General features: G+C 44.5%; 1 protein-coding gene across 1 annotated transcript in view; it reads left to right on the top strand.

The window, feature by feature from the left end:
* Nucleotides 1-906: 906 nt before the first annotated feature.
* Nucleotides 907-23,419, top strand: part of LIPC (lipase C, hepatic type) — a gene marked incomplete at both ends in the record, with an annotated part of 130,367 nt that continues 107,854 nt past the window's right edge. The window contains one exon of the mRNA XM_081291974.1: nt 907-991. Coding sequence (XP_081148100.1) covers nt 907-991 — 85 coding nt within the window. The remainder of the gene's footprint in view (nt 992-23,419) is intronic.

Below are 23,419 nucleotides of genomic sequence, written 5' to 3'. Positions count from 1 at the left end.
GACTCCTCCTACCCAGACTCCACAAGGACTAAAATCTGATTTATTCACTAATATATTCTAACTGTCTAGAACAGTGCCTGGTACATAGTATACACCAATGTCCTGAACAGATGAATAAAATTTTTAAAATGCTAGAGATCCAAGGAAGGTGACAAGAGCCCTGCACTGCCACATTCCCATCCCCCTACCTGGTTCTGCCGAGTGGCCTTGCTTCTCAGTCCTCTCCTCAGTTGAGCATTAATTAAACAGAGGAGGAAAGAGCTGTTTACTCTGGGGCCACCGCTCAATGGGATCCTCAGCAACGGTATCTTTGCTTCTCCCTCAACTCCTTACACTGAGGTGTAGGGCTTTCTGTCCCTTTCAGCTGTAGAAACATTGCCTTACCACTCTTTGGCCACAAGCATCAGCACCTGTGCCCAACTCAAGAGAGATTGGACCCTCTGGGGATTCACATAGCAGGGTGCTTTTCCTACTCTTGAAGCTTAGTCTGCAATTTGAAAGACATGAGATGGCATCCGCCTTGCAGTGCTGTCAGAGAGAGACTTGGGCAATGCAGAAGCCACCTAGCCTGACCTTTGACAGAATTTCCAAACACAACATGTTAACTTTAAATTGATTAATTTGGAACTATGACCTTGGTCCAAGAAGTTAAGACTACATGACAAGATATTTTATTTTCAAAATGTATCAGAATTAAAAGAGACTTTTGTGAATGGATCTTTTTGGTATTAGATACAAGTAGATTTGGGGTTGGGGGCAACAAGGGAAATAGCTACACACTAGACAACATGTTAAAGGTTAATAATTAATGGCAGCCTTCCCTAGCAAAGTATCAATAGACATTCTGGTCTCATTAGCTCCAGAAATTAGCAAGAAGACCTCGGACCCTTGGTGAGAGAGGAGAAAATGGGAAATCCCCTGCGTGTCTCCATTTTCTTGGTTTTATGCATCTTTATCCAATCAAGTACTTCTGGAGGAAGCCTGGAACCAGGTAAGAGCTAATCTTTTTTTTCTGGAGATGGGCATGGATTTTTCTTTTTTAAGTGTGTGTCACAGAGATTGATCATATGGGACAGCATGCTTAAGAGCATACCAGGTGGTTCTTTTAGTGGCACCACAGGTTCAAGGGACATGGAGCACTCTATAAACAGGACTAAAATGTTAGACAATTACTCTGGGAGTAAAAGTAAAAGCGCCTGCAGCTAGCAGTTAAGTATCTCACATTTCTGATGCCGACACAGTCTTACTAAGATTTCTTTAGTGGAGAATGATCTGACTTGGGATCTTCCTGAGAGTTAATTTGGCATCTAATTTGCAGCTGGGGAGCACAGCATGCAATGCAATGCTCTGTCTTGCTGGGATTGTCGAATTGCCTGGCTCTCTCCACAGGGAGGGATTTCAGTTCTAGTTCTAGTCAGGTCTACAGTAGGGATATCACTGCACATTTTCAAGTCTTGACTTTTCTGCCCAAGTTTTCCTTGGAGCCTGAAGAATATACCAGCAGCCTCTCCTGTTTTGTCTATAATTTCATAAACTAGACTGATGGCCAAAAATAGATCCAAATGCTAAATCAGGTAGGTGAAGTCCAGGTTCCTGTCTGAACTGTGCAAAAGATCATCAATAAGTGACAGATAAGCTGGGCGCAGTAGTGTGTGCCTATAATCCCAGCAGCTCTGGAGGTTGAGACAGGAGAATAGCGAGTTCAAAGCCAGTCTCAGCAATGGCGAGGTGCTAAGCAACTCAGTGAGACCCTGTCTCTAAATAAAATACAAAACAGGGCTGTGGCTGTGGCTCAGTGGTTGAGTGCCCCTGGGTTTAATCCCCAGAACCAAAAATAATAATAATAAATGACAGATATGAAATTACCTGAACAATTTGTCCAAATGATGGGTATTTGTTGGAAATGAGTAACAAGATAATAACTGCTGAGGATTTTTTTTTTTCTCCAAGACTATGTTGAAGGGACTTCCAAAAACTTTGAGAATCAGGAATTTACTAATTTTCCCCTTTAAGAAAAAGAGCTGTTCCTTTGCACTTGATTATTATTCTACATTCTACTCTTACTAACTTTTTAGTAGTATTAATTAGTACCATTCACAGAGCATTTCATATGCCAAGCACTATGCTAATTATTTAGTATTCATCATCTCATTTTAAAGCTATATCCAAAAATGGCCTGTACATAATAAGTTAGAGCAGGTAAAATTGCTGGTGGACTTTTATCCCCTGGGTTCACAGTGATTTCACTAAATCACTGCCTTTTACCCACAATGTTGTGTTTTTATTATTATTATTATTGTTATTATTATTATTATTGAAATATAACAAGTGTCTAGAAAATAAACTATACCCTAAGTCCTCATGAATTTTTGCAAATGGAGCCAGCACCCCACAGCCACCTCTGTGTGCCCCTTGAGCCTTAACAGATATGGCTTTGCCTAGCAGGGGATTTGTTGTTAGTGGAAACACATAGTTGTGCTCCCTGGCATCTGGCTTCTTTTATTCAATGTCCCGTTTGTGAGAGGCACCCTGAAGTTTCAAGCAGTCATAACTCCTAATCTGGGGCCACACACCTCACCTGAACAGTGCAAGAGATCATCAAAAAGTGACAGAGAAGCCAGGTATGGTGGCTCACACCTGTAATCCCAGTGGCTCCAGAGGCTGAGACAGGAGAATAGTGAGTTCAAAGTCAGCCTCAGCAATGGCAAGATGGGCGAACACACCTCATTTTATTCGTAGTTTCTACTATTGACTGGCCTGACCTGTTTCTGCGAGTGGGATTTGAGCCTTTAAGCCACCAGTGCTGAAGCAGAGGTTGAAGGAAGGAACAACGCCGCCACACCCTCCCCATCCCATCCTCCACCCTCCCCCTCCCATCCCCCAGCCTCCCTCCCCCACCACCACTCCATGTCTGGGTGTCATCCAGATTTTTCTCAAAAATCTCATCATCCTGCTGCGTTCCCAGGTTTATTCAAAAGCAGAGGGAAGTGACTATGATGAGCAGGAGGGCTCTTCAGGAGGCCTCTTGCTCCCTTGAAACCAGACTCTCTTGGCAGAATTTTTTCTGCAAGGTGTGAGCCCCTTCTGTGCGTGTGGCTGGTGCCGTGTCCTCCAGGGGAACTGCAGGGATGCCAGCGTCCTATGGTGGAGCCCTTCGCACATGAGCTTCTTTAACAGTGGCTCCCAGCGGGGGCACTTTTACTCTGCAGGGGACATCCACAATGTATGGAGATGTTCTGGGTTGTCACAGCAGAGAAAGTGCTTCCCTTCTGTCTGTAGTGGGTTGAGCCAGGGAGGCTGCCAAACTTCCCACCGTGCACAGGAGAGCCCATGACAATGAATTATCTGACCTGAGATGCCACAGCTGAGGAACCATGGTCTATGCCAAGCTTCAATGACATTAGTCAAAGCCAGGATGAGCTCCTTTCCTCCTGTTCCCCACCCCTCCCAGGCTGCTTCTTCTGAGTATTATTAACGATACTTCTCTAGCAGATTCGCTCACATACTGTACACCCAGTATGTGTCAAGCACTTTGTGAACATTTTATCTCACACTCACCCAATGTTTGAATAATCCAGCAAGTAAGTGTCTTGCCCAAGTTTCCACAGATGATCAGGGAAGAGCTGGTGGAAGTTCCTGGGGCCTCTCCATGTCCTGAGGCTCCAGCCCTCTGCTCTGTGCCTGTGCCCAGTGACTTGGTAGCCAAAGGGCATTAGAGAAGCATTCTTCTCAGTTCCTCTCACAGGGAGGCAGATTCAGACCATTGTTCCTGACTGTCAGCACCAAGGGGGACCAGATACTGTGAACTTCTTGAATGCCCACGGCGGCACTGGCCCCCGTGGCCAGCCCTCATTGCTGAGTCCCAGATGTACCCCACTGATGTGGCCTCCAGACCAACACTGTTCCAAGTGGTAGTTGGAGCTGCTCTGGGACCCTGCCAGACCCCACCTTCTTCTGCCTCAGGTGCCCATCTTCTGCCTTCAGTCCCCATCACAGCTGCCAAAACCTAGAAAGGGCAGGAGCCCATCCATTCAGTCACTCATGAGCCTGGGCCACACACAAGGCAAGGTGTGCCCAAACATTCTGTCTCCATTAACCCCCAAAAGCTATTTTTATGTGAAATTCAGCTATCAATATTTTCCTTGTAAGAAATTAAAACAGAACTTTTAAAAAAAAAGTTTGCTAGTGCTTTTAAATAACAATAAGCCCATCACATGTTAACATATATAACATAATTTTATAAAAAAAAATAACTTGCATTTTCCAAATAGTAATCCAAAAGATGAGTCAGAAGAGTGACTTTTTTTTTTACAAAGAAATTTTGCAAATCTATTTAATATCCAGCTTTAATAGAAGACAGCTGGGTTCTCTTATCTGTGTCTGGAGTTAATCTACTGTGATATGTTGCTTCATCTATGAAGATAATCTGGACCCCATATAGGAAGAAGGGGGACATGCTTGGAGATTCCCTGGGGCCTTGGTCCACACTGAGAACCATTGCATTTGTGCAAGCAGCACTTAAAATAGAGGACCCACGGCCTGCCCTGTCCCTGCTGGGACTTACTGGCCCATCAGGGATGAACCAGTGCAGGAGAGGTGGCAGCTATCCGCCCTGGAAGTTGGCAATAAGGGAGCCTTTGTCGCTGGAGAATTTAAACACAATATTAGAACCAAAAAAATGATCTTTCATTATCACATTTCTAAATAAAGTCTTTGATAAAAACAAATCTTCTCCCAGCAAAAAAAAAAAAATAGTTTTTTGATCTAAATAACATCTATAGTTATTGTTGGGTTCTATTAATATAGGTGTAAACTTCAAATGATCATACTTTTATCCCTTATCCTTTAATAAGTTTTGTGTTCTACACAAAATTTAAAGAACTCCCCGTTATACAGTTAATTTAAAGAACGCCCAGTTATGCGGTTGTCCCTGATACTCACAAACTAGAGAGAGATGTGCTTCTTGTAGGAGTGTTATGGTGCAAACTCCTTCCAACTCACTTGGGCACATCTGATGTCTCCAACCCCGGTGATGTTTACTACCTGCATTTAAACAGCAGACTCAAGAAAAAAAAATGATAGCATGGTGATTGCAAAGACAAAACAGAACTAAAGTTACTTCCACTCTGTCATCCTTTATGAGTCTAAGCCAAGACTTTTTCATTTGTGTTTAAAATTTAAAGCAATAAAGCAGATCATGAACTGTGAAATATAAGAACTATTTGTAAAGTAGAAATTTGGGCTTATACTGGAAAAATTTTACTGCATTTGAATATCTTACTTGAAATTTACTCTTCTTTTAATTGCTCATTTAAAACTTAAGAATAAAAAAAGTAAAACTTAAGAATAAATCAAGAAAGTGATGATTATTAATCTTTGCATATATGTTACTGAAACTAACTTTGTCTTGTGGAACAGAGGTATATTACAATGATACAGTCTGAATGTCAAATACAATGCACATGGACTGTGTCTAATGACGGAGATTAGACACATTTATAAAAAGTTTTCTCAGCCAGAGAATGGAAAGTAATGGTGCCCACTAGAGAATTCAGAGGCAGAGAATTCACTTCCTAGTTCAGGGCATGCAGAAGACTCCCAGGAGGAGGTAGTGTTTGAGCAGGGCCCAGAGGAGAAGAAGGCCAAAAGAGAAGGAGGCTTTCCTATGCAGAAGCAAAGGTACAGATCTGATAAATTGCAAGTGGATTTTCAAACCCAAACACCTTCTAAAAGACCATTTATGGAAGAGGAAGGGAAAGATGTGGGAGAAGAGGAGGAGAAGAAGATATCTCAGAAAGGTAAACTGGAGATGCCTCCACTATCCAGCAATGAGTCATTAAGGATAGGGAGTCTGGCTATTGCCAAGTCTGCCTTTAAAGCAAACATTGTTTTAATTGCCTACTTCTAAAAGTTCCAGAAGTCTTTGAGGGTGATAATATGGGGTTCAGAAATAAAAGGTTTATTGATGACCCTGAGACACTCATAGTTTAACACAGGGAGCTGAATTCAGCCCAGAGGGCAGATTTCAGAGAATCCTAGAACCTCCTGACATGACCCCAAGGCTATGTGTAAGGGCATTTTGAGAAAGGGACACAGGTTATAACTTTTGACAGGTTATCCAAGGGATCTGTGACTTCCCAAAATATTCAGTAAAGAACAGGTCTTATGGCTTTTAAAAATAAATATAAGGAAATTTTATAGGCAGTAATGGTGGGGAAGACAGGATTTAATAACCTATGTGTTGAGTCATAGCTATGAAAAAAGTATCTACATGTATGTTACTAGAGATTAGAAGTATACTAAGAGATACATAAAAGGCTTTAAGATCCTGCAGGGATTTGGAGGAAGGATGCTATTTAATTTTTTTTTAAGTAAAAGACCCCAATTAGCTACAATGATATTACTCCTGGATTTGCCATCTCTCAAGAGCACCACTGGAAAGAGATCCTGTACTGACCACTCAGATCTGCCACCTCCACCCATCTTTGCAGTCTGTCAGGCTCATATTGCTGACCTGAGGGGTGATCAGCAATATGAGCTCATTTAAAACTTAAGAATGAAGTTTTAAATGGGGGGTTGGGGTAGGTGGTTGGGGGCTGGGAACTGCTAATTCCTGACAGGCATCCATCAGTGAAGATAACATCATTCATGACTAATATTTGAGGAGGCGTCCAGACATGAAACTAATGTATCTGGGACCATATATAGATCCGGCATAGCAGAGGGCCAGCCTCCAGCATTCTAGTGAAATCCTCTTTCCTCTGCATGAGATCCTCCACCCACTGCCAGAATTCCTGGTCCTATAACTGAGCAGGTCTGGAGCCCTCCTGCGGGGAATCTCCCCTGGAAAAGACCTAAGGCCAGAAAACAGATCTGGTTTCCACCCTACCTGCCCTTCTCAGGGGACTCAGGACTTGAACTTGCATTCTTTAATTCTAGACTCAATAAACAGAAACTTCAGGGCTGATTGTTGAAAGCATAGGGCCTGGAAACTAACCTGTATACACAAGTCACCTGAGTCACAAGCCAGCCAGGAGTCTGATATCCAGTTCCCACTGTGGCCTTCCCTGCCCTATTTTCCACCAGCTGCCACATGCTCCAAGGCTTGCTGGATGCTCACAGGTGACTGGGTAGTGAGAGGCCAGTGAGATGCTGGCCTAATTTTAGGCCTGGTCTTCAGAAAGGCTAATAAGTTCCAATTACATTATCCAAGGGAATAGGAGCGCTCCAACCTCCACCAAAGGTATCCCCTGACATCCTTGGGGTCCACATTGCGACAGGGATATAAGCAATTTTCACAGCCAGGAAGATGACAGGGCACTGGTTCCAAGGAGGGTTTTCATTTTAGAGTGGAACCTTCTTGGCTGAAAATTGGTGTCCCATGTACTGGGGGAAAGGACTAGCTAAGAGCAGGAAGCACATCTGGACCCTACCAAAGGGCCACGGAACTATGGCTGGACTTCATCCCCATTGGGGAAACCAGACAATGGGACATAGCCCAGTCCATCCTACAAGGGGTGGAAGAGCCATGGCAAAATTAATAGTTGGGCTCACACTCAGGCACTGAACTTGGGGAGAAGGAGACAAACTCCAGTCATTCACACACCGGAGGGAGGATTCGGGGTGCCCACCCGCATCTCCGGAGGCGGTGCAATTCTTAGTTATGACCACTAGGTAGCGCAGTGATGTCTCGGCAGCCTCAGGATTCCAGGAGAAGGTTCCAAGTTTGGGAGAATCTTTTTCTGGATGACTCTGGAAAACTGAAGGCTTTTAGCCAATCTCACTTCCCTCTTATTGGTAACTTGTTTTTATTTTTTACCCAATGGGGCTTTGGAGGATGGACGGGGAAAAGTGAAAGGAGGCCCAGACGCATGGAAGAGGAGGCCTTCCTGTGGCTACATGGCATTTTACCCTGGATGTCACCAGCTCTCACCAGGGGGCCTGAGGACAGAGCACTGTGGCATGGCTATGCAATGGTGTGCTGGGCGGCCACAAGAAAAAAAATCGTTTTATGAAAATACATAGGTGACAAAATCACATAGAATTTATGTTCTGACATTGAGGAAAAAGCCGTAAACCTAATTGTATATGTCTGGTGATTAAGAGTGTTTAAAAATGTGAGTTTGAGAGGAAAAAATACTGAAAAAAAAGGTACAAAATATTTGTACTTCTGCGCTTATATTTGATTTTTCTGTCTGTTCCGAATTTTGTGTGTGTAATGCTTTCGCACTGTATGTATGTGGTATGTTTAATGATTTAAATAATTTAAAAATGCATTTACTTCAAAATGAAGGGTTTGACTACAGCAGTGGTTCTGGAACTTCAGTGTGAAAAAGAAAGCAACTGGAGGGCTTATGAAAATAAGATTTCTAGGCCTCATCTGCAGTTTCTAATTGAGTGGGCCTGGGATAGACCTAGAAATTGGCATTTCTAACAAGTTTCAAGTGAATAGTACTGGCCTGGGGATCACAGAGAACCACTAGACAGACAAAAGAGTCCATGGAAGAACCAAGAGTTGAGCCTAGGTCTCCTGACTTCCAAGCTCCCTTCAGAAGATATCATTTCTTCCCACAGAAACACAGAGCCTTCTTCCCACAGAGCCTCCAACCCAAACCTGCCTTCCTCTCCAACTATGGGATGAAGGGATAGGGAAGCCACATGAATATCTCCCTCAGTGGCAACTATAATCCAAAGAATATTTTAATCCAAGATATTCATGAACGTATTCCTTCAAAATAAAATATCAGCATGCTGAAAAAAAAAAAAAAGCAGTTTATGAAGAAAAACTCCTTGAGCTGACACTCCCTTGTAATGGGTAGAAAAATAGTCACTGTGATAGCTAATTAACCATCGACTCTGAGCTACTCCTTGGCACCCCTCAAAATATGATCAAGAAAATTCTTTTCACATGAGCTGGGCATTACCAGGGCTGGGCAGGGCCTGTGGGTTCTCAGTTGACTAGGACTGGCCATGACTGTGAAAAACTTTCCAGTTGACAAATGTTCCAGCTCCCTTGTCCCAAGAGAAATCAACATAGTGAGAGGGGGAAAATGCTACTTTATAGTAAAAAATAAGATCAACAGCAGCAAACAAGAGCATTTGTTAACCACCTGCTAGTTACAGGCTCTGTGGTCAGTGCAAAAAAAAACACAATTCTATTCACCAAGAAGTTTCCATCTGACAGGGTCTCCAGCACCTTGCAGGGGTGTGTGGTATGTGTGTGTGTGTGTGTGTGTGTGTGTGTGTGTGTGTGTGTGAGAGAGAGAGAGAGAGAGAGAGAGAGAGAGAGAGAGAGAGAGAGAGAATATTTCAACACAATGTTATCAGTGTTCAAGTTCAAGTAACTATGTACAAAACATGACAAAAGCCCTCAGGCCAGGCAAGTCAGCCCAGAAAGCTTTCTAGAAGAGTCTAGAAGGAAAAGAAGCGGAAGGACATTGTAAACAGAAAGAAAAATATGAACCAGCTGTGTCTTAAAGGTTTGACAAATGGTGGTGAAATTGAGAATCCATGAGAGTTTGAAATGGCGCAGAGTAGGGCGGTAAAAAGAATTGGCCAGAGGAGAGGTCCTCAAGGCAGTCCTCAGAAGTTTAGCCTTCACCCTGGGGGCACGTAAGGCCACTGTTAAGCCTGGTGTTAAGAGAAAGGGAGGGATGCTGCTGGCTGCCATTCCAGGCTGGGTTGACAGCCCTAATTCCCAACCTGGCAGGAACCCCAGCCACTCCCTGAAGGGGAGCAGCATTATCAGCAAGAAAAGGCAGGGGTGGGGCTCAGGCAATCACCAGTTTTACAACCTCACCTGGCCCTGCAGCCAGACACCATCAACTCTTCCTCTAAGGCAGGCCCCAGCCTTGGGCAGATCTCTTTAAAGTTTTCCTGTTAATTGCTGTTTCAAAGACAAAATCATAGGAGGGATTTACATCATGAAACTGAAACAGTAACACATAGTAGAAGCTGGAAGAGAAATCTTCCATCTTCCTCTTATTCTGTGTCTGAAAAGGGAGCCATTTGGAAATTCTACATCATGCTACTTTATAGACCAACAGAAATTTCAAAATTCATTCTCACCTGCATTATCACTGGATTCTTACAATAACTCTCTAAAGAGTGCTGGGTAGTTATTACTAGCCTCATTTTACAGAGGTAAAGTCTTACCAGGAACACACATGATGTCACGTGGAAGTTAGTTTTCTTTGGCTTACTACAAGGGAAGGGGAGCCCCAGAGGCATCCTGGCACCCCAGGGATAGAAGTGGAGAGTGGATACTTAGAAGACCTGGGCTTATGCCGGATGAGTCTTAGGAAGGCTGGAGAACAGGGGCGTTCTTTAGGTTGTATTCTGTCAAAAAGGAGGGCAATTCAATGGTTGGCTATCACAAATAACTATGAATTACTTGTTGTTAAGTAATTATTAGCCTAATCAGTAATATCTGGCAGGTGGGAAGATGAAGCAGGGATGAGGGGGCATTGATACGGAAGCCCAAAGCACTCGTTTCTGTAGGCCAGAAGAAGGGAAGGTATAATCATGTTTTGGGTCTCAGAGTGTTTGGGTCTCAGGTGTTTTTTTCAATATCTATTTTATTATTGCATTTTTCCCACATCGTAAAGTTCTATTTTATTTTTTGAGCTCATACAAACCTAGGTTAATGTTTTTCTGATCAGTTTTATTTTTTGACTGTGTTTTATTTTTTGACTGTGGAGTTTTAAACATTTCAATGGAGATTTCACCTAGGTAAAGCTACAAGGCCTTTATTGTCTTATGTGTTGTATGTTATGTGTGCACTGTTTTGTGTTGTATGTCTGTATGTGTGTATGTCCATATTTCATATATGAGGAGCGCTCATAAAAAAATGGATCCGAATTTTTTTTTATTCACGTGATTTAAATAGTTTAATTTAAATTAGGTAAACAGCTGTTAATGATTGTTTTTAAAGGTGGTTAGCAGATCTGTTTGCTTACTAATTTAAATTAGGTAAACAGCTGTTAAGGATTGTTTTTTAAGGAGGTTAACAGATCTGTTTGTTTACTTTCACCTTTCTTTTTCATTATATTTAATAATTCTGTTCAGGATAATGTCTCTTTAGCATCATTGCCAGAATTCCCATCTCCATCCCAGTGCCGGTGAAGACTGAGATAAAACCAAACTACAGCTTCTATGATAGCCATCACAGTAAACTGTATAAACTGATGCATCAATGAATATAACTCAACAAGTAATGCTCAATCAAGGACTTGATTTACTTTGGGAGGAAATGGACATATTGATAGACTCCTCCGATTTGAACTGTCTGCAGAACTTGCCTGGACTATATATCAGTTGCATGCATTGTGAACTATCTTCTGGTGCAGCGAATTGTGGTACTGCTGGCATATCTTTGCTGATGGTGTCACCAGTGATGCAATTTCCTTGCCAGCGCACCCCATGTTAATTGTGGTAATGCTGGCATATCTTTGCTGATGGTGTCACCAGTGACGCACTTTTTCCAAAGGAGCTGTCAATTGGCTTGGTGTCGTGGCATTTCTGTATCCTCCTCCCTTCTACTAGTGATGGTCTAAAATTTGGGGGCCAACAGAGGTGAGGCAAAGAACCTCACCCCCCCACTGGCACCAAGGCTAAATTTGGGGGCCAACAGAGGTGAGGCAAGAACCTCACCCCCCCCACTGGTGCATAGGCCTATCCACAAGCATGGCTGAATGCTGGACCGGTAGTCAGTGACGGGTTGATCTGATTGCAGTGGATTCAACCTAAGACAGGAAGCTGACGCCTAAATGTCAGTTCTCCCATGACGGGTAGAACCATATGTTGAATTGGACAACCTACCAGGCACGGTCCTTAAGCCACACTGCTTGTTGTTTAATTAATCAGAAGGGGGGAGATGCTGAGGGCCACTGCCAAGTAGATATGACGCATCGATATTTCCTTGCCAGCGTACCCCATGATAAATGGACTTGCCTTGGAAATTTGCTGTGACCTTGCATGTGTGTTTGAGAAAGGTGACCCTGCTCAATGACCAGGGTGGATCCAGGATTAGGGTGTATCCTGCAGTTTGAGGAAGTATCCCGCTCCTTGGGTTAAGGGCGTTCTCAGTTTAAGACCTTGGGTTTTAGGGAAGTTCGATGTTGAGGATTATTGCTGCTGGAAATAGGGCGTTCCTGCTACCTGAGCTCCCGTTGAGTTCTCGTGAGATTCAGAGAGTATTTTGGGAGGAAAGCCTCGTGGAGTAGGTGAATTGGGCGGAGGAGAACTGGGATTGCCCCAGAGCGTGTGTGGAGGCCGGTGTGAGTTGGGGAATAAAGAATTGCTGTTTGAATCTACAAAGCTGTGGTGGCTCGTGATTCTGTGCCAAGCCAAGACATTGGCACAGGGTCCTGTGCACATGCTTATATTCCATGTGGATTGTCTGAGTTCGGCTGGAATATCATGGCCTGGCTGCCTGCAGGACTGGTTTTGTGATGTTATGTTTCATGTTCTGTCACACAAAGTGAATTCAGGTAGTGTCTTTGAGGTCTCTCAGTGTGTGTGCACTTCCTGCACTGCCTGGCTGACCCCCTTTACCTCTCATGAGTCCTCACTGTCATTCTGGGTGCCAACAGCCAGAATGTGGACAAGGTGGTGTAGATGGGCCTCAGACCCAGGTCTGTAGACTCCATACCCACATGCCCTCCAATGTGAGAGGTCATCGCAGTGCCAGGAATCCTGTAATGGTTACTTCCCCTGGTAGTGGGACCTAAATGTTTTAGGGAAAGAAAAATATGGAAGTAGATTGGGTGGCTTACACAACAGAATTTTTATTTTCTTGTGATTCCAGAAGCTAGAAGCCCAAGATCAAGGTGTCCCTGGTGTTGATTTCTCCAGAAACCTCTCTCCTTGGTTTCAGATGGCCGCCTTCTCTCTGTCTCCACGTGATCTCCTTCTCTGTGTCTTTGTCCTTATTTTCTCTTCTTATAAGGACACCAGTCATGTTGGTTTGGGGTCCACCCCCGATGACCTCATTTAACTTGAGTCACCTCTGTAAAGACCTCTGTCCAAAAACAGTCACAGTCTGAGATATGAGAGTTAGAACTTCAAGATACAAATTTAAGGAGTTCAAAATTCAGCCCCCCGCCCCCAGCAAACACTTTTCCAGGCCCTGCTCTGCCCAGCTCCTGGGCTAGAGTCTAGGGATACTGTGGACACTGCAAATATATCTTTGTTCTATTGGAGCTGCAACAACTCCTAAGGGCCTTCAGAGTTAGAAAAGAGACTCATAAATATACATGAGATTGGAAAGAGAGTAGTAAGTCCACACCAGGCCCAAACAGGGGCCTCTGCTAAGGGGGTGCAGGACGGAAGGACCCAGCAGAGGCTCATAGGAGTCAGCTGGCAGCTAGCAGGGGGCTAAGTAAGGGAGGGGGCAGCAGCCCCATTCAACAGAGTGATTAAGACTTTCTGGCAGCACAAGCAATAACTGGCAGGAGACCAAGAAGGAGCCATTTATCTGGCTCATGTTGCAAGTAAGTGATAAAACTCACCCTCTGGCATGGTGCCGGAAGGAGCCATCATCTTTGCGGAGACGATGTGCTCAGTGTGAGCTCAAGACGTACTTCTCAGCTGTGAGAAATATTTTTCCCACACAAGCTGTGTTTAACAAGGCCGTTGCCTAGGCTCATCCAGCCTAGGCCAAGGAGAGAGGGCCCAAGTCCAGCTGCCACCTTCTCCTGCTATGCCTGCCTCCCCTCCCCTCACCCCTGCCAAGACTGAAAGGAAGGGCAGAATCAGCCAGCACCCAAGGACAGAACAAGGGCTGGAAGGACAGACTCCCACGCTCCACCTCATGTCTGGGCTCTGGGCTCCTGGCCTAGGCAGGAACTCCTGGCTTAGCTGAAGTAAACCTTAGGGAGGCCTTGGTGGGCATGTGAGAACTGGGTATGGAGTCTACAGACCTGGGTCTGAAGCCCAGCTACACCACCTTGTCCACAGGTGGCCTTGGGAAAATCACCTAAGGCCTTTAGACCTCAGTGACTCACTAGTAATGAGGTGATTCATTGAAACTCCCCTGGGCTGTTCTGAAGACGAAGTAAGAATATACGAAACACTTTTCAACTCTTCACTGCTAGTCATAAAACAAACATTTGTAAGCACCGATTTACTAAGTAGTCCTATCATTACAATATTCACCTGATTCACACACTACTTCCAAGGTGTTTCCCCGTGTTTTATTACAAAAGTATTCTAATATCAAAAGAAGTTTAAAGGAAGATACAGTGAACTGCCATACTCCCTCCAGATAGGCTTGGTAATTGTTAACACTGATGTATTTGCTTTATTCATGGGTGTACATTTTTATGTCTATGTGCTGGAGAACCCATTGAGAGGAAAGGGAGAGGGAGAGAGTCACACATGTACCTACATATTCTGTTTGAAAGTTGTAGATATCACAATAACTTAGTGTTAAATATTTATACATCAGCCTTCATCTTTTAATAAGGACATTTTCTTACATAGCCCCAGTATCATTGCCTAAGAAAATTAAAAATAATTTTACATGGTCCAATATCCAGTTCATATCCTAATTTCCCCAATTGTGCCAAGAATCTTATTTGTGGCATTTTTCACACCAGGACCCAGTCAAGATTCTCAAGTTGCCTCTTCTTTTTTTTGTCCCTTTCATCTCTCCTGTGCTGAGATTGTGAGTCCTTAACACTTGGCGCCAAACCAGTTCCTTGCTGATGGCTCTTCTGAGGCACCTGACTTGTTGCTCTTTCATTATCTGCCTGCATCTCTCCCTGCTGGGGTGAGAGTGACTCCAGGGAGCGCTGTGCCCATCATTACTGCATCCTCAGGATCTGTTTAAGCTGTTGTAGAGTCTGCCCGACACAAGAGAATGTCCAATGTTGTCCTCCTTGTCAAAAAGCCAGGCCGGGTGCACTTTTTAAAAGTTAGTGAGTTTTAAGTAATTTTATCTGGCAATTCCACCGCCCTGCTGGAAGTCATGGAAAACATCCCAAAGGTAGGACAGTTCTGCCCAACTTCCACACCTAGAAACAGAAGGACTTTAAAGTTACCTGGGTTCTTCCTTATAGACTGTGCTCCACCGCTGAGATACGGCTAGCAACAGAAAGCCAGAGATGCTGGCCAGATCTCAGGCCTCCTCTGTAACACACATGAACAGGGGCCCATGAGAAGCTGGCTCTGTTCCCATTATGGATCTCAGGGAAGTGATTCTAAGTCCTTTGGGTTCCCGTGGAGGCAGGAAACCACTTCCAGATCAGCAAGAGGGGAGGAGGGATATATATCACACATATCGAGTTGGTGTCACCTTCTCCAATATGAATTCCCCATGGTGCTCACTACCTTAATGGGAGTTTTAAGCTACCCCAGCTTCAAATGATTCTTTCTAAAGCAAAGCTTCTCAAACTTTAATGTGCATAGGAGTCACCTGAGAAGTTTGATAAACATGGACATTCTTTTCAGCAGATCTGAGATGGGCTTCAAGTTCCTGCACATCTAACAAGTGTTCAACTGATGCCAATGCCACAGGCCCCAGCACCACACTTTTTTTTTTTAAAGAGTGAGAGAGAGAGAAAGAGAGAGAGAGAGAGAGAGAAATTTATTTTTAATGTTTATTTTTTAGTTTTCGGCGGACACAACATCTTTGTTGGTATGTGGTGCTGAGGATCAAACCCGGGCCACACGCATGCCAGGCGAGCGTGCTACCGCTTGAGCCACATCCCCAGCCCCCCAGCACCACACTTTGAGAAACTATCTTTTAAAGGACACTAAATAGCTCCTCACCTACTCAGTGAACTAGTAATTAGCACCAATTACTAGACATAAGGCAGTGAGCTAGCACAAGAGGAACAGGGGATGGGAAGAAATAAAAGGATGAGTAAGACACATTCCTTTGACGCAAATCCAGCTGCGTGTGCTTTACTATGTCTAACATGTTGCATAAATTGACTGAATTCTTACAACAACCTATAATCTATAAAGGATATTTTTACTCTTGTTTTACATGTGAGGAAACAGGGGCTGACACAGCCTAGTTGCTGCCCAGACTAGTGAGGAACAGGGTGGAGTGTGAATTGAGGTCTACCTGAATCCAAGGTGTGATCCTTCCCCACGTTCCTCTCTCACACTTGATCCTGATGCCTTTCCCCACCTGATGAGGAAGGCACAGGGACCCAACCCACTAGTGTGGGTCTCACCTTTGAAGCAGACTCAGCACTGGTCCTGGGGCGATGGGGTTGGGAGCAGGCAGGAGGTGCTAAGTAACTAGGGAGAGGCAAATTAATACCTGGACAGTTGCTCAGGTAGCCTTCCCTGGGGTGTGCTGCCTGTTTCAGGTCGTTGAGTTTGCTGATGAGGTCCAAGCCCTTTGCAAGAAGTTCCTGTGTCAGGCACAGCCCATACTATCAAATTTCAGCTGTGAATTATGATCCAAACTTTATCACCAAATGGTTGTATGACTTTGGGTAAATCACTCCCTTGCTGGACTTGGAAGGCTAGAAGCTCTTCATGGCCCTCCTCTCTGACAAAAGGTCTTGAAACTCTTCCTCCATCTTCCCACTCAGTAGGGAATTAAGGCATTTGTCACTTTCCCACTCAAGGCCTCAGCTCTATTTTCTTAGTCAGGGCCACGGGTCTCTGGGGCTCATGGCACAGTACTCCTTCTCACCAACTTCACACACATTGGCTGAGCACATGCTCTCCATCAGGCCCTGTCCTCAGGGGTGGGAGGCCAAGGAAACAAATGCATTCCCTCCCTGGGGAAGGGAACTAGACCAGATTACAGGCACTCAGGCCCCAGGAACATGGAGGACTGCCCTGACACCACCCAGCAGGGGGAGGCAGGCAGGCCTAAGTGGGCATCGTCCCCACTGTGAGGCCTTGCTAAGTGCTTTCCCCAGAATATTCCATTTAATCTCCCCATAACACTATGATATAGATGCTGTCATTTGTCCTATTTTTAAAATAAAGGACTGAGGATATAGCTAACTGATAGAGTGCTTGTCCAACATGCATGAGGCCCTGGGTTTGATCCCCAACACCAACAAAGAGAGAGAGAGAGAAAAAAAATAGACTCACAGAGGACAAATGACTAGTCCAAAGCCACACAGTTAATAAGGGTTTAATGAAATAATGTATATAAAAACCCTTAGCAGTATGTCAGGCAAATGTAAATAAATGATCAACTAAAATGCCTTTTACAAATGGCAGAACAGGAAACAGGAACCAGTTTTCTGCCGTTACAGACAAAAACAAAACTAATGAGTGGAAGAAAGGCCTCTTGTCCCCCTGGAGGACAGCGTTCATCTTGGGACTAGCCATACATAATGAGAAGCAGAAGGAATCTTGTAGAGGGATGGGTGGGCTCCAAAGTGCTCCGTGGGTGCCCACCAGGGCAGTGGGAACACCAACAGGGTGGGTGCCCTGGGGAGGAGGGACAATTAGGCATTCTTGGGAGGCACCTCAGGGCTCCCCCGTCCTTCCTAGATGGCTGCAGAAGCCAATCTACATGTACCCCAGGCTCAGCTGCTCCATGTGTCAGTTGTCATGCTCCTCGTCTGGGTAATGGAGTGTTATGAAGCATGTTGGAAACCATCAATTAGTGCTTAACTCCATGTTCATTGGGTTGTATTTCCAAGAATGCACCACTAAGAGCCACAGCAGAGTAATCTCACTCCTTTCTCATTCAATGGCTTAGAATTAAAATGCCACCCAACATTCTCTTCCAAAGAAATTGAGATTTATGGGTCACTGTCAATATCAACACATGTTAGCCATTATTTGAAAGTCTCCTTGCTCCTTGGGACTGATTACTATTTACTTTGAAAGATAAGTGTAGCTTTATAATCCATGTGGGTTGCTAGGAGAAATGGGTTTAAATGTTTCTTCCCTTGGAGCTGTTTTTTATTTCATTTCATTCTGTTGGTCTGGCAGTGTGAGCGCCACCCTGCTTATCGTCTCTCAGAAAGTCCTGTATTCTCTGAGGCTCTGGAACAATGACAAGAGAAACCAGTCTGTTCTCAGTCCAAGGTCACCTGGAGAGATCCTTTGCACTTCAACAGCCAAAGGGCCCCTGACTCCTGAGCTCAAGTCTTTGATTTAAGCCAGGCTTGAGACACCCAAGGAGCTTGCTAGAAGAGAAGAATACTGGAATACTCTGGCGTTTTGTGTTGCTTGTGGAAACTGAGGCAGGAGCTGAATCATTTCGATTAGTAGCTGTCAAATTTAGTGTGCTTCCATCTACTTTGAAAAGCTTATTGTACCCCAGGGCCCCTCTCCAGAGTTCCTGGTTTCAATAGGCCCAGGGGGATCCCAAAAATGTCTATTTCTAGCAAGGTCCCAGTTGATACTAATACTGGGGCCAGATCTAGATCCCACTAGCTTAGAACTAGAGTGGGAAGTAGTAAAGGCGGTGAGTGGTAGAAATGAGGCTGCCGGCAGTGTTTGGTGCTCTGGGAAAAGATTAACACCATCTAAAAGGGAACTTCAGTAAGTTTCACTGGGCAATAAATAATTTTAGTCCTTCTGTATGAAATCTTCAGTTAAAGGTCAATTTCCATCAATACACTATAAATCTGAATCTATTGTGAAATGCTATTGTGAAGTGCTAAATGAGTCACCCCTGACTGGGTGGTCAGCTATGCCCAGGTTGCTAGAAAGAGCTGGTAGGTCACGGTCCTGCTTTAATGACTATTAGGCAGACGTTATAGGGAGGTTCCTAGTATTGATAACAGAGCCTGCAGTACTAAAGTCCAAATGAGAATTTCCCTGCCACAATCAGGGCTTTCAGATGAAATTGGGCCCAAAGCAACAAAGGGGTATAGGTTCTGGGGTTCCATGTTGAACATGAGAAGACCTTTGGAGGCAGATGACAGCATTGCTTTGCCAGGGACCTGACACTGCAATAAACTGCAAGTCTCCTCCAGGAAATGTGCTAGAAAGAACCATGGTGCCCCCAAAGCCAGGCTGCCCCAAACCCTCCCCATCAGAGTGCAGTGAACTGCAAAAGTTGGCACTCAGGAGCCATTATTAGGGAGTGGACACACCCAGAGAAACCAATGCTCCAACTCTCACAGAGTCAGGAGGCTGTTACAGTGACCCACGCCCAGTGACAGGGATAACAGTAGGAACAGAGGAAAGTCAACGTATTTGGAGACAGGAAAAGGATGAGTGAAAACACCCAGTGATGATATCCATTGGAACTTTAAGTCACAGGGACAGAAATTTAACTCAGATTAACTTTAGCAAAAGAGGGAGTTTATTTCCTTACATAACAGTGATGTCCAAAATAAGTTTCAGATTCACCTGGATCTGTGACCCTAAACAAGTCATCATGTCCCTCTAATTTCTCTCTACCTCCTTGACCCATTTCCTCCTTTCTCCTCCCCGCCTCCTCTTCTCTCCCTCCCTCTGTGATAGCACTGGAGAATCCCAGATTTCCTTGATCCTAGAACTTAAAACTCCAGAGAGACTGTGCCTTATCATATACCCTCTGACAGATGTTCCAGAGAAGACTTTGGCCAGGTGCTCACCCCCAGATAGATTATCATGGGCAGGAGGATGGAACCTCTGATGGAACCTGGTTTGGGAACAATGCCCAAACCTTTGGTAGGATCTGCTTTACCCAAATAAGACTGAGCAGGATCCAGGAGAGGGAGGGACACAGAGGACTGGCTGTGAGGCATGAGGATGAGCAGAGATGCAAGGATGCTCCTCTCCCACAGGGACAACACTGGCTTACCTGTCCCTGCTCACACATCCCTAACCATGCATACTGGTCCCCTGCTCAAAGGTGTCCTGTAGTAGCAGATCTACCTGGGCAGGGCTGGCTTCATGGGGGGGGGGGGGGGCTCCTGGATGACATCACATGCTCAGCCATTTGAGGGCACTGGGATTCTCAGTTTCTTCTGTAACACATAAGAGGACCAAGGCAACTCACAAGCCTGTTCCTTTCAAAGAAAGCAGATGGGTGAAATACATAAAACCAGCATTTTTATTGGCCTCCTAGGATGCTCAGAGGTCTGCTTTTAAGACTCTCTGTGTTAAATACACACTTCAATAATGCTTTAGTCTATTCCTCAGTGGTTCCCAAATTGTGATCCCCAGAGGAGCTTATTGAAATGAAAATTCTTCATCTCACCCCAGACCTACTGAATCAGGAAGTCCAGGTGTGGGGCCCAATGGACTATTTTAACAAGTCCTCTGAGTGATTAAAGGCATGCACCAAAGTTTGAGAACCACTGATCTATATCTGTATTTGATCCAATTCACTCAGTTCAAAAGGACCACCCACTACAAAAAACTGAGATTTGCATTACAGATTTAATGAACAGTCTGAATTTTAAGGGGTATAAATTTGTGAAAGAGTTTTCTATTTCTCCCACCCACTCCTTCAACCATGCACTATCAGATTATTCTTCTCCATCCTTTAATAGTATCTTAGGCAGAGTCCTTAATTTTTGGTAGATCCTGATATTAAAAGTCTTTTTATTTTATTTTCTTCTAAAGGCTGAATCTCATATCTGGTGGACATTCTTCTTTTCTCCTCTGTAACAAGGATGGGTATTGAAGTGGGGGTGAGCTAGATTGGTTCTGCTGTTTCATTCCTCTGACCACTGGAGCCCCTCGGGGTAGGAGAGCTGGGAGTCCTACTTTTTGATTGTGATCCTTATCACCTCTGAAATTTCAGAGCTTATCACCTCTGAAAATGGAGTACAGACAGAGACACAGACACACACATACACCCTCCTTGGTTGTCTGGTCTTGTTCTGGCTCACTCTGGTGGGCCTTGGCCAACATGATGGTGTATGACACTGTGTATGGTTTTCCAAGGACCTTTTTGTATGACCCCAGCTCATTTCACACCAAGAAGGGCAGCTGTGAGCCACTTTGTCCTCTCTGGTGGTCCACACCCCTCCCATTAGTAGAACCTCAGAAATGACTGGGGTCTTCTTCCCCACCATCTGAAGGCTGATGAGAACTGAGGTGGGGGGGGGGGGATCTTGCTAAGATTTGAATGTCCCCTCCCAAGCTCATTGGATTTAACTGCCACCTGTGACAGTATTGGGAGGTGGACTTTAAGAGACCAAGAGGGATCTCCTCTCATGGTGGATTGATGCCATTATTGCAGAAATAGGTTAGTTATCTCAGAAGTAGCTTTGTTATAAAAGTGAGCTCTCAGGCACACATGTGTTCCGCTCTTGCTCTCTCTATCTCATGCATGCTTACTCACCCTTTCATCATGTCATACTGCAGAAAGAAAGCCCTCTCCAGATGCAGGCCCTCAGGCTAAGGCTGCACAGTCTCCAAGCTGAGAGATAAATAAACTTCTTTTGATTATAATTCAGTCAGTCTGGTATTCTATTATAGTAGCAGAAAACAGACTGAGACAGATCCCACCCACATCAGGCACAGCCCTTCTCTTCCCCACTTGTCTGAACCTCCTGTCTTCATACGGCTGGAGCAGGCACAGCTCGCATTCATCTACAGTTCCACAAACTTCCAGGGACATAAGTCATACTCTCCTCAAAACCCCACCACCAAACCCACAGCACCAAATCCCAAACGGGGCCAAGAGTTTCAACGTCTCAGCAAACATCCAATTATATAACACCCCAACTCCTACCTCCTGTAGGCACCCCAACCTGCATTCTTGGCAAGTGATTCTGATGGCTCCCTCAACTTGGCTCACGGGGAGAGTAACAATCAGGGGGACAGATGTAAATTCTTCCCCCAGTATCTCCTTCTCTCTCTATTCCCATTTGTCTATCTATGTGGACTGGGGGAAGGTGGTGATGGTAATGGCCCTGCTCCTTTGGGAGCCCTGGAGGTGGAAGAATCTTACTCCAGTTGCTGGCAACTTTCTTTAGAGATTATGGGTTGTTTAGCACCTGATGTTTTCAGCAGAGGTTCTGGTGCCAGTCCTTTTGACTGCTCTCTCACACATGTTTTCATATACATTACCTTAGTGGACCTTACAATGATTCTGTCAGGTGTTAAACCTACAAGGAAACAGGTGCAGAGAGGTTAAGTGACAAGGCCAAGGTCATAGAGTATTGAAGTGATGATGGGAAGGGGACCCCACCCAGCAGCTCCTATGTACCTGTCCTCTCCCTGCTGTTTCATGCAAATGCCTCTTCTACACTCATCTTCCAACTGCGAGTGAACTTGGGGTGGCTAATCAGAGATATAGTTTGTTTCCAAGATCCACTGGGAAGCTGGCAGGCAAGGGTTTGGGACCTGGGGTTTTCTTAGAGGAAAAAAAACAACTGTTGCAGATCAGTCATGCCCAGAGGATGCCACATGGACACTACCATTATCTTCCCAGGCCAAGGTCACATGGTCCCAGGAAACCCTGACTTGGCTTCAGTTGGCCAGCCCTCTCCTAGGGTGGGAGCAGGAGTGGAGTGGGAGTTGGCACTTCTAAAGTAGAGGGCTAGGGTTTCTGGTTAAAAGGCTTACTGGCCAGCTCTATGAACTACCCAGCCCAGGTCAAGTGGGGTCAGGGCACCATCTGTGCCTTCTGGCTGGTTCTGCCCAGAATGACTCAATTCCACATGTGGTGGGTGGAGGGTCATGGTTACATCCCCTACAGTGCTCAGAGTACTCTACAATTTTCTAGTCAACATATGGGCTGGAACTGCTGCTACACAAGGGCAGTCTTTTCTCAAGATTAAGTCTTCTGAGGAACACAAGAGCCTCCCCTGCCCTCATCCTGTGCAGAACCTCCCACAGGGCTGGGATTCAGTGAGAAGTCCAGCCACATTGGCTGGGATCATATTTTCCCAACTGAAAATCAAAACCCTCACCCTCCACAGAGCCAATGGTTAAATTTTCAAAACTTTGCAAGCTGAGTTTTAAACAGCCATTATTTTAAAATAAAATTAGAAAACTTAAAATGAAATAAGTTATGTTAAAAAAACAACAATAATAAATACTCAAAACTCCTCTGTTCCTAATTATTTTATTACAGTTTGCTATTATCTCTGTCATTAGGGTTTTACATTTATTGCACTATATGGTAAAAATGCGCTATAATGATGTGCTAAAATGCATCCCTTCCCAACTCCATGTCCATTAGTGTTTCATCAGTAGCTTAATAGCAGCCATAATGGTGGTATTTGCGTATGGAAATTACAAATATTACAAATCAGGGTTTGATCTATTGTTTTACTGACTCTGTAGAACAAGGGTCAGCAAATTTTTCCATAAAGGGCCAAACAGTAGATATTTTCCCCTTTATAGATCATAAAGTTTCTGTTGTAAACAACAGATAAACAAATGGACATAGCTGTGTTCTAATAAAGCTTTACTTACAAAAACATATGGTGGGGCAAATGTAGCAGGTCAAAGACTGCCAGCCCCTGGCCTAGATTTCACAAAGTCATGAAGAAAATGTTAATGAAGATTAAACTTAAAAATGTTTTGTGCC

Source organism: Spermophilus citellus (genome assembly GCF_964194105.1).
Source record: "Spermophilus citellus genome assembly, chromosome: 4".
Lineage (NCBI taxonomy): Eukaryota > Metazoa > Chordata > Mammalia > Rodentia > Sciuridae > Spermophilus > Spermophilus citellus.
Note: the sequence above shows the minus strand (reverse complement) of the source record. Positions and strands in the feature narration are given on the sequence as shown.